Source organism: Balaenoptera ricei, chromosome 10 (assembly GCF_028023285.1).
Source record: "Balaenoptera ricei isolate mBalRic1 chromosome 10, mBalRic1.hap2, whole genome shotgun sequence".
Lineage (NCBI taxonomy): Eukaryota > Metazoa > Chordata > Mammalia > Artiodactyla > Balaenopteridae > Balaenoptera > Balaenoptera ricei.
Window position 1 is genome coordinate 13,652,183 of NC_082648.1, and position 12,818 is coordinate 13,665,000.

General features: G+C 34.3%; 1 protein-coding gene across 1 annotated transcript in view; it reads right to left on the reverse strand.

The window, feature by feature from the left end:
* Positions 1-1,827: 1,827 nt before the first annotated feature.
* Positions 1,828-12,818, reverse strand: part of LMO3 (LIM domain only 3) — a 57,474-nt gene continuing 46,483 nt past the window's right edge. The window contains exons 5-6 of the mRNA XM_059934509.1: positions 12,324-12,449; positions 1,828-2,245 (exon numbers count right to left, since the gene is read on the reverse strand). Coding sequence (XP_059790492.1) covers positions 2,140-2,245; positions 12,324-12,449 — 232 coding nt within the window. The 3' untranslated portion in view covers positions 1,828-2,139. The remainder of the gene's footprint in view (positions 2,246-12,323; positions 12,450-12,818) is intronic.

Consider the following 12,818-nt stretch of genomic DNA (forward strand, 5'->3'; position numbering starts at 1 on the left):
TTCAAACAACTCTTAATGGGGATTAGCAGGGCTGTGTTAGGAAAACCACTTCTTACATATCTCCCCCACCTTCCTCCCATTTGTTCTGTTTTGCTATTTTTTGGTTTTGGCTATGCAAGTCTTTTCATGAAATAAATGTAAGGCTCAAAGGCTAAAACAATACCCATAGTTATTTTGTAGGCCCCAAACTGCTATTTTTGAAACTCTTTTTTGGGGGTATATCTCAAATTTGGAGGACATGTGACTTGAACACTCAACCATGAAGCATCTGTAAAAATACATATCATTCACTTTTCACAGAACTATTTTCTTAAAAATGAGAGGCAATATCCAGAGTCACATGCATGTTCATAGTAAAGCTTTGTTTGAAAACAACTCAAATCCACACCAGCATGTTTTTTTCAGTTTAATATTTTGGCCCCAAACCAAGAATTCAGGTATCACATTTAATTTTTATCTGCAATGCATATTCGGCAGGACAAAGTATGTATGCAAGTAACACTGGGAAATATTGTATCCTATACAAGTGATCAAGAAAAAAAAAGAAAAGAAAAAAGAAAGCCCACAGCACTAAAAGTTGCTCTAGTAAAAATGTGCTTCATTGTGCCTGTTGAGGAATCAGATCTGCTGAAAAGTAGTTTTGAGTACAAAGAGCGGAAGCAAAGAAACAAAGTGTGAGCAACCCCAAAGAAGAGAACACAGTCACAACTTTATTTCCTTAATTGTAATTTAAATAATCAGTCTCCATAATTTTTGTTTCTAGCAAGCTTTCTTTTTTATCAGCTATCATGTGGATAAGGGAATAATCTTTCACCTTTAAAAAAAATGGAATGACAGATTTCAGCCCAAGTGTGATACATTCTGAGCGGCTAATTACTTAGAGAAAGCAATGAGAGTAAGACACATCAAACTTTTAAAGTGTTCACTTTTGAACATTAAAATAAGTGGCAGGTAAATACAGAAAAATATATAATCACCAGTTCTCAGCTTTTTATCGATCCCTTTGTTTCTCTTCTTCTAGAAGATTCTGTGAGCACTATCCCGCTCTGATCAAAAGTGACTTCACTCCTCAAATAGGATCATAGATTCCATGTGCATTATCATGGTTTCAGTAGATTCGCACTCAAAACCTTTTGGTGCCAGAAATGTATCAAATCATAAAGTTATTATACGCTTATCTCTTATGGAGAGATCTGGGCAAAATTTGTATGATAAATTTATCATTTTAAAATTATCTCATAATTGTGGTAACCCTTTTTTAAAGTAACCCTTTGGAAAATTTTTACATGATACCCAAAGGCACTAGCTCACATAAGCGGTGAATGGCTGAAGGAAACAAAACAAAGCCATTGACTAGGTAAAGAGCACACACACAAAAAAGGGTATTAAAAGGATAACTGTTAAGCTTTAAAGTTATTCTAAAAATGGCACTTTTCACGTTGGTAAAAAATGAAAGTGCTTTAAGATGAAATTTTTATGCATTTTTTTAAAGCTGATCTTTAACCCCCTGAAAATAGGGGGTGATAATGAGAACACTGATAGACTCTAAATCATTGTGGCAATAAGTGGACGTTGCTAAAATGCTTTGTGTGTCTTTCTTTTTCAGTATTTTTAATGTTGATAGACTTGCTTTATATGTGTATCATTAGTGAGATTGGCTCTTCAATTCTTTACTAGAAAGTTACAGCTCATTTAAAATAGCTGGTAGATACAGAAAGCATAAATATACCGTAAGTTTAAACACTGATTGTACTAAATGCAACAATACAAAGAAGCAAACAGAACACAAATGGTAACACAATAAAACTGTATTACATTTGTGCTTCAAATATTACAATACATTATATACAATAGTCCAAAATAAACATCTCATGCCAAGTGACACAAAAAAAACGAATAGCAAGCAAAAAAATCCAGCAATATGTACATTACTTTTTTCTTTTATAATAAACATTCAACTCTGAACTGGGGCAATTTCACTACATACAGATGCAGTCCGCCTTTTATTCCATATAACCATCCTGCTTTCCTATATCTACGCTATTCAGTTGGTTCCTGTGTCAATTCTTATATACACGTGGAGCAAAAAAGATAAAAGAATGGAGTGCTTTGTATTCTTAATGGGGTGATGTTGATAGATCAGCGAACCTGGGGTGCATAACCTTCTTTCATTAAACCTTCCTCGTAGTCCGTCTGGCAAAGGATCATGTTATTCTTTAGGAAAAATTTGTCTCCAACACAAAATCTGAAAATATTTACAAAAATAAAATGGTTAAGATGACTTCACTCAGATCTATAGATTTGAAGATTTCTTTTCCTAATCATCATTTCATCATTTCAATTTATGGTAATTCCCTGAGTTTGAAAGTTTGGCTTAGAAAATTGCCTTGTCGTCAAAATTAAACCATTCTGGTCATTTAAGGAAATGCTACACACAAAATTTGAAATCCTACTTTTATATATAAAACTCATAAGAACATTGAGGAAAACACCTTGGGCAGCAAAGGTGATTTTTTTTTTTTACCATATTGGAAAGAAAAAAAGAACTGATCTATATTTACACCCATTAAAACAATGATAATAATATTTCACAGCAGTGATTATGGAAGCTTTCATCACTGCCCATTTATCCATTTTATAAAAAAAGTAAAAGGCATTAAAATGAATCAAATGATTAGAAAATAGCCCACTTTAGAGCTTCTCACTTAAAGCTTCCTTTTACTCTGTTATTAAAATGTGATTAAATTCTCGTAATTTGGAAGTAATCATTCTGAAGTGAAAGTTATTTTTGCATCAGACTCAGATGCTGGGCCATATTCCTTTGTTTGTGGCAAGTTCACCAACTATGAAGTAGTAAATGTATTTCTTAGAGTACTTCCAATTAAACCAAAGGGAGTAACCTGATGAACTTCTTAATACTGATGTGATAAATAAACTAGTTTCCAGTAGCTAATTATGTATTTTATTCTATAAAGCACTGTTTAATGTGCAAGATTGTAATGTTTTTAATAAGTGCTCTTTTTGTATAATTTCCCAGTGGTGACACTTTGGACACAATTAAGATCAGAAAAAATGCTTGTGCTGTTTCCAGTACATTTAACAATAAAGTAACTATGGGGAGATTTGTATATATTTTTAATTGTAACAATTTAACCTTCAAACAGCAGTGTCTGGTAGAGTTGACCCAGTAAAACTACTTGTAATTATATAAGTTGACCTCACTGACCTTTGATAGTGGTCTCTCTTTATCAGATAGTCAATTTCAAATGATGTTCAAGCAGAAATCTTAGTGGATAGATTAAATTGTGTCATGAAAGCCACCCTTTAATGTTTTGTGAAGTTGAACGTTTAAATGAGGAGCAGTTGGGCTGATTTACATTTGCAAAGATTGGAATGCTAGACAAACAGCGAACCTATTTATTTTCCAACTGGGTAGCTTTGGAAATTTATCCTTATTCTAGCTAAGTAGATAGAGGGGAAAATAGTGTAATAAAAAAAGTAGATTGAAAAGAATTAGCTTTCCTCTTAAAGGAAGATTGGTCTGTTTATTTGTGGAATTTACTTTTTTTCCCCAGGATTACTGCCTGCTGATGATGTTGATTGAAAGTACAGACTATGCCCTGATCTTGAAATCCTGCAGTTGTTTGTGGTCAAGGCTATTGGATACAATGAACATTCAAGTTTGGACTTTAAGTATATCTTCTTTTTATTAGTTGCAAACTATAAACTTGAAATATTGTGCTTAAAAAGTGGTGTTTGAATAAACCAGGTTTTGTAGATTATCCTGATCATTAAGATATGTTGAATAAAAGGAAATATTTCTTTTGTTGGGCAGGGGTAAGTAGCCAGATTAGATACTTACCTTTTATGTGAGATTATATAAAGTAGCATGCAGAATATATTTGATTACTGTTCAAATTTTTCACTTTATATTAATGTTGAAATTAATTTGAACTGACTAATAAGCTAATAATAAAATATCCATCAAAAATAAATAATTTTAATTAAATACTCTCGTGTTCCAGCTGATGTTATTATTGAATCTTTTTTTCCCCTAAAAACCGACTAAACTGGAAGTACTTTTTCAACTCCATACTGTCTAAAATTTTGCTTTAATTTGTTAACAAGCCTCCAAATTCTATTTGCTATCAAATAAAAACGTGTTTTGTTTTTGGTTTTTTTTTGTCATGTTGTGTCATGTCATCCTTACCTTCAGGGGCCTTGAAATTTAGGTAATTTCTATTTGTAGATTAATACAATCAGAGTAATTATAGTGAGAAAAGCACTGAGCCAAGAGCCTGGGGATTTGGTCCTGAGCCCTGTGGCTCTCACCTACTCAATGCAAGATATAGGGTGTATTTCATACTCTCTCTGAGTCAGTTCTCTGTGGGTAAGATAAAACAACTACATCACTGGATGGTAGGAATGTTAAAATAAGAAGTATATGAAAGGCAGAGAGACATTTGCAATGAATAGGGTTCAAATTCCAACCTTCCATTCACGATATTGAAAATGAAACTTCAGGATTTTTATCTTTAACATCAGTAAGTTCTGTAAGTTGGCAGTAGAGTAGAAATGTAATATGTAAAGCCTTCCCTCAATGTTTGGAATGTAGGTAATTAAAATAATCACCTTTTATAAAGTACTTACCATGTGCTAAGGCTAAGCATGTATATACAGTGATCACATTTATTCCTTAAATCCAGCTGAGAATGTAAATATTAACACTCTTTTTCAGATGAAAAACCTAACACTTCCTCCCAGAATTTTAAAAACCTGCCCAAGGTTCCATAGCTAGAACGTGTATGGTAGAGGAAGGAAAAGCACCCTGGTCTCTTTGGATTCAAGATCCATGCTTTTACAATTCACAATAGCCAAGACATGGAAACCTAACTGTGTTTTCACAGATGAATGGATAAAGAAGATGTGGTGTATACACACACACACACGCACGCACACGCACACACACCCGCACACACACACACACACACACACACAAACACGCACACATACAATGGAATACTACTCAGCCACAAAAAAGAATGGAATAATGCCATTTGCAGCAATATGGATGGACATAGAGATTTTTTTTAATTTTCATTTTTTGTTCATCATGGATTTTTTTGCATCAATTTTTTAATTAATTAATTTTGGCCATGCCGCATGGCCTGTGGGATCTTAGTTCCCTGACCAGGGATCAAACCCATGCCCCCAGCAGAGGAAGCATGGAGTCTTAACCACTGGACTGCCAGGGAAGTCCCGAAAGATTTTCATACTAAGTGAAGTACGTCTAAAAGAGAAAGACAAATACCATATGATATCACTTACATGTGGAATCTAAAATGTGACACAAATGAATTTATCTAGGAAACAGATTCACAGACATAGAGAACAGACTTGTGGTTCCCAAGGAGAAGGGAGGGGGAGGGAGGGATGGATTGGGAGTTTGGGATTAGCAGGTGCAAACTATTATATATACAATGGATAAACAATAAGGTCCTACTGTATAGCACAGGGAACTATATTCAGTATCCTGTGATAAACCATAATGGAAAAGAATATAAGAAAGAATATATATATAGTATAACTGAATCACTCCACTGTACAGCAGAAATTAACACAACATTGTAAATCAACTATACTTCAATTAAAAAAAAACAAATAGAGCTTCCCTGGTGGTGCGGTGGTTGGGAGTCTGCCTGCCAATGCAGGGGACGCGGGTTCGAGCCCTGGGAGGATCCCACATGCCGTGGAGCAACTGGGCCCGTGAGCCACAACTACTGAGCCTGCGCGTCTGGAGCCTGTGCTCCGCAACAAGAGAGGCCGCGACAGTGAGAGGCCCGCGCACCGCGATGAAGAGTGGTCCCCGCTTGCCGCAACTAGAGAAAGCCCTAGCACAGAAACGAAGACCCAACACAGCCATAAATAAATAAATAAATAAAATAAACTGAGGGATAAAATTATAAAAATAAATAAATAAATAAATGACTGAAAGCAATTTTTAAAAAATCCATGCTTTTACCTGGAGGCAGTAAAGCATGAGGCTATGAAGTTATACAGGTTTTTTGTATTATTATTACTTCTTTACATAGCTTTTCAAAAGAAAGCCTATTATTCAATGAGATGTTTGCAATACAAATGGAATTCATCTAAAATATTCCTACCTAAGATATGTTGTTATTAATATGTTGTCAACTGGATAAAGTACCTTTTATGTGCATATCAATTTCTACTTAAAGGTCAAAATGAAACAGAACATAGGTGAGGAATGTCACACACAAATAACAAACAAAATAGCTTTGAAAGCTATAGTTAAGAACAGAATATGATTGCTTTGCAATTAGGATTGATATCTTCCTTTAAAATGTCCTATATATAAACATGAAGAAATTAGAGGAATAGCAATGCAGATATCGGACACCTAACAAAATGATCTATAACTGTGATTTTGTAAGAAAGGCTAATTTCCAATGTTCTGTAACCAGGTCCTGATGAGATTTAGCATTTCAGAAAAATATTATAAAAATAGTGATGGCCAGAGGATAGCGTATATATATATAGTAATAGGTCAGGCTAAAATTCTTGAAAATAAACTGATAATCTTCCTTATAAATTAATCTTAATCGCTTGTGATATAGTCAGTTCAATTAATTCTGCCATCATTAAAAAAATATGTTAAGGAATAAAAAGATGCCCAATCAGATTATTAAGCCACCTAATCTTAATGTTTTAGAATTAATCATAGATTTAATTTCCAGATATTTTGGAGTAACTCTAGTTGAATTCATATGGTCTTAGAGACTTGAAATGTACAGACAATAATTAAGAAATCATCGCTATAAAATACGGGGCTTAGAGTAGTTTTGAGCGGGTTATCAAATGCCTCTGCTAGGAAGCTTTCATTTGTGACATCCTTTTTAAGAATGAAAATGTTAACTTAGTCATCTTATTTTCCTAAGGTTAGTGACTGCCAATTATAATTAATTTCCATTTCCACAGCACTTTAAAAAGAAAGGGGATCCAGTCCATATTTCCAATGTCTCTACTGTTCTATTTAGCATACTCAGTTACTAAAAGATGGAGATTTTGATACTGTACTTTGTTTTCAGTAAGAAGTGCAGGTTATATACTCACTGTACACTTGTGAACAAATTTACTGTATTTTCCCAATGCCAGCCCAGTTGTCATCACACAATGCATTCCCAACAATCTTTTCTGTACCAAGTTGCACTACCCACACCCCAAATCCCATTATCAATTATTTAGCATCTACCTTTTTTTAACTCCACTATATCTACTCCCATTTATACCCACTTTGTCAGAAAAGAAAATCTTCATCTTGAAACAGGTCAGGGTCCTCATACTGGCTCTGAATCCAGAGATTAAATCCAGACTGCCTGGGTTCAAATTTTGAATCTACCCTTTTCTATCTGTGTAATCTTGGGCAAGTTATTTAAATTTTCTATACTTCAGCTTCCTCATCTGTAAAATGAGGCTAATAATAGTACCTACTTCTGGGTTATTTTGAGAACTAAATGAGTTAGCACATGTGAAACAGAAAGATGTCTTGTGTGTGATTGGCACTGTATAAAAATTTGCTCTCATTATTATTTGCTAACAATAATCTTCTCACCTTTGCTTAGCTGTTCCCTAGCCAGGGATATTTCTCTCTTTTTTCCATCTACTTAAATTCTAAAAATTCTTTTTTTAAGGGAATATAGGAGTAGGGGAGTAAGAGGTACAAGCGATTAGGTATAAAATAAGCTATACGGATATACTGTACAACACGGGGAACATAGCCAATATTTTATAATAACTATAAATGGAGTATAACCTTTAAAAATTGTGGATATTGTACCCCTGTAACATATAATATTGTACAGCAACTATACTTCAATCAATCAATCAAAATTCTTTAGTTTCCATTCCCTCCATCAGTATTCCCTGACCCCATCAACTCATTCTGATCTTTCCCAAAGCACTTATTTATTGGTGTGTCATTTACTTTGGCATTTCAAATTTTCTCATGAATGTGTAACAGGTTTCCCACTCTGGGCAGCAGTGCTGAGGTAAATGACCATGAGCTAAATTTCTTTTGAACCCTCTGAAATACCACCATAACCTGTACTACCACTTGAAGTGGGTGGGCCACAAATGTTGGTTAAGACAGACTTATTCTAGAACTGAATAGCCTTAAAGAACAAAGATACTTTTGATGAATAATTTAAATTTGGACTCATGTTGACTTTAGTTCACTGATTTCCTACCTTTACAATTTCCTCTCTCTATCCCCTACTCCTCCACGTCCCTACCAAACTCCCTCTCTAATCTCTGAGCACACTGAGCCACTTTTCATTTCCGGAACACATTACATGTTTTCACACCTCCATGCCTTGCTGGCTGCTCCATCTGTCTGGAAAAATCCTTTCCTCACTGCACCCAGCCTTCCTCACTTCCTCCACCCCCCACCAGACATACTTCCTATATCCTAACCAGTCCTAGAGAGTCCTTTAACACCCAGGACATCAACCCTTTGGTGCTTTCTTAAGACTTCAAGAAGGACAGACCTCTCTTCCCTCAGTATAGAAATGTTTAGCATCGATTACATTCTTCTCTTCTGTGAGTCTTTGATGGCCTGTCTCTCCCTAAGCTCTAAATACCCCTAAGAGAGAAACTGGATTTTATTCACCTCTGTTTCCACAGAGCCTAGCACAGTGCTTTTTTTCTTTAATGTTACACAGTTCTACATATTTGAGGCAATTTCATTACAAACAAGCATTTTTTCCCTTCTCTTATAAAACCATCATTTAGTTTCCTAGAATTTTCTAAGGGGGGCTTACTCATCTTTAAGAAATTAACCTATTACTCAGAATTTTCCAATTCTGAATGAGATTCAAGTTATCATACAAGATGTTCAAAATAACCTTCTTCAGGTCCTTTCAAAATAGATGGACTTTTCGATTTTAATTCAGGATTCACATTTTTAGCCACACCCTTTTAAAAAGGACAGAGAAGATCACCCATCTTGAAAGTTCATTGTTACTACTATCCTTTTTAAACATTCAGAAATGCTTTACATCTTAATGATATTGTGATTTAAAAGTTAAGATGAAACGACTTGCTAAGTAAAATTCATAAGCATTTATAAAATCATAATTTCAGGGGTTAAGAAAGTTTGCTTAAGGGAAAGTGCCTATAGATTACCTATTGGCCTTGTGTGTCACTTGAAAAGGTGCAATACTAAGACAATGATTTGGCTCCTATGAGTAGAGGCTCCTGAGGCAGATGGCTTTATTGGAGAGATTTCCCAAGCAGACGCCAAAGGATAAGGAGAGTCTCCTATATTGAAAACTTCTGGATTCAGAGTAACAAAATTTGTCTGCTTTGCTTGACTGATGAAGATTAGCTGACTTCTTGCATTATAGAAGTTTGTCTTGTAGGGATGGAAGTGACAAGACGATAACTAAGTGTTAATTGCGCATAACCAGCACTAAAGATATTCAGTCCCATTATGGCATGTAATAAATGAAGCGCACACAGAAATATATTAGGTACTTTAATAATGATACTAGAACAGTATTCTGCAGCAATAAGAATGTGAACAGTTTTAGAGTCAAAATTTAGGAGTGTTTGTCTTACTTGACTGAGTTCCACTGAGGAGACAGACGTAATTGTGAATGCAACTTTTTATTTCAATGGTGAAATAAAATTGATATACGATTTGTAAATAGCATTAACAACCTACAATGACTTTGCATCATAATAGAATTTAGGCTGGGTTTAGCACTTGAATGATGTTTTAATTTTCTGTGTAGAACACGTATAAAATAGGTAAGCCTGCCCTAAGAGAAAAATGGACAAAAGGAATAAACAGGCAGTTCCCTAATAGAAGAAATATCAAAGGGTCACTAGTAATCAAATAAATGCTAATTAAAAATGATAATGAGATACCATCTTTCATCCCTCAAGGTGACAAGGATTTCTTTTAAAATAATAATTCCCAGTGTTGGAACTTATGTGAGGGAATGCATTGTTTTTTCTTTTCTGGTGTGAGAATAACGGGTATAACTTTTCCGGAGAGCACTTTGGCAATATATAATGTAAGCCTTTAAACTGTTATATGGTTTGTCTAATTAACTATGCTCCTGTGAATTTAGCCTGACACAGATTTGAGTATTTGTTTATAAAGTCCACATTAGATTGATAATACTGATGATATAAAAACTTGAAGAAACAACCTACACATCTGATGACAGAAGACTGATTTAATAATATATGAAGCTTTATCCATAAAACTGAACACAAGAAAGCTTAAAATATCATAAAAGAATTTTTAAAGGCAGGGAAAAAGGCACCCTATATTAATGAAAATGTCCAAGTAACAAACATTAGGATTCTTCCTTGTTACTTTCCTTTAAGATGCTTAAATGTGGGTATAATATAAAGTATATGCTATATATCATTTGCCACATATGCACAGAAAAATGTATGGTTAGCCACATACCAAAATATTAAAATAATTTCTTTTAGAACAGTGAGACATGGGACAATGTTATTCTTTATCCCTTTCTATTTTCTAAATTTTCCACTATAAATATGTAATTGTTTATAAGTAGAAAAGCAGTAAATATTATTGTTGCACAAAGATAATTCTATTGTTAGTAAATGCTATTAGTGGACGAAATGTGGTAAGTAAACAAAAATATTCTAAATTTACTACTAATATACCTTTAAAACATACACATATATAGGCTCACGCATATTAATGAGTCTGTAAGGATGTGTGGACATTTGTGTTCTTGTATTCATATCCTTACATTAAAAAATATGTGCATTTGCTAATTTATTTTTGGCTAAGTGTCACTACAGACTGAATCAACCTACTTTGATTCCAAACATCTATTAGGAAGACTCAAGATGTTACAAGATGACTTCTTGAATTATTTCCTGGGTAAATTATACATTGTGAGGTATACTAGGCCAGATTCTGAACATCTACATTTAGCAGGAGATATCTTATGTAAAAATCAAGTTAGTGAAATATTATATGGTAAAAGTAAATTATAAATATCAGGGTAAAAGAACTAATTTTTGAGAACCTATTGTGTTCCTGGTACTTATAAATTCTTTCATTTAATTTTCAAAATCTGCAGGACAGACGTTAGCGTCTCCATTTTAAGGATGTGCAAACCAAACTCGGAGAAATTGACTTACGCAAGACTGCACAGCTAGCATATGGTGGGGATGGAATCTGAATCCAGTTCTCACTGTAAACGTCATACTCTTTCTACTACTCTATAGCGCCTCGTAAGAAGATACTGCATTGAACGGCAAAACGGCCAATTATAGTAACTGAGAACTTGACAAAACTAATATTTACTGAATATTTTCCATGTTCAGGTGTTTTCACACCTGTGCTGAATTTATTTTCATTAAAATCCATCAAGTGCAGTAATTTTTGAAATGTATTTTAATGATATGTATATTTTAATATTCTAACATCCTCCGCATTTATTACGTAAAACCGGTATGGTAGTATATAGCTCACACTAGAATTAAAAGTTATTATTTTCCCTTTGGAAAAACGGAAGGAAGTCATAATACTTTGAGATGAGAGAGTTCTCTGATATTGACTAATCCAGCTCCCTTATGTTATAAAGGAGAAAACAGAGAACTAAAATAGTTGGTTTATGCTCACACATCTTGTTAGGGAGAGTCCAGACTGGAATTTAGGTTTCTAGATTCCCTGTGCAATACTCTTTCCATTGTCCAATGCTGCCTCTCTGATGCTGATAATTGTATCCGACCTCGTCCCCAAAGAGATTTGAAGCAACTTGAAAAGTACATATATAACAAGGTTAAAATTCAAGATAAGAAATCAAGAGATAGGGCAACTGTAAGTATGAAAAATAAGATGAATACACACTGCCTGCCACAAATTCCTGTGTATTTTCCTCAGTGTAAATTTGTTTGCTCACAGAAGTAGTACTGAAAGTAAAGATATTTTAAACTTACTTTTTAAAAGACAGAAAAACTATAAAGAATGAATAAGAAGAGAAAGTCTTCTATAACGTTTTCATATATCTCAGTGTTCATTTCCTATCACATCCTGTTCTATGATGCAGTTCTTTGGGGTAGAAGGGTAGCCTTGAGACCCTTCTCCTTCTCAGTGATATGTTTCTGGCCCTGAATGAATGGTTGCAGGAAACAAAACTGCTGAGATAAGTTGCTTTAAGTAAAGTGTACTAAAATAATTCCTGCCTATTAAATACATAGCCAGCGAAGAGAGATTTACTGTTTTTTGCAGAATGCAATCTGCTTACCTCTGATTACAAAGCTGACATGCAAAGCAGTCGAGGTGGTAAACATTGTCCTTGGCACGCATCACCATCTCAAAGGCAGGGATAAGCTTGCTACAAGCAGCACAGTTTCCCGTTACGCCGAAGAGCCTAGAACAAGAAATATTTTTTTCAAACTCTTCCAGGGAAATCTGATTTGGCAACCAGAGAAGACGCTAATAACACACTGTAAGGCTATCAATACGCAATGCCTTATGATGTACACAAGTGAGTTTTATCCTAGGTGTATACATAAATAGTCTTTGGTGATACACACTCAGTTGACCTTCCTTGATGAAAATCACATCTTGTTTGAGAGGAAAAGGAAAAGACAAATACATTAGGAAGCTTACATAACTGCACACAAACAAAAGTCAACAGGGGTGAATTCACAGCAAAAATCTTCTACTTGTTAGAATATAAAATATAAAAGCAATGTAACTTTGATCTCAATGCCACATATTAAACATTTTAGTTGGA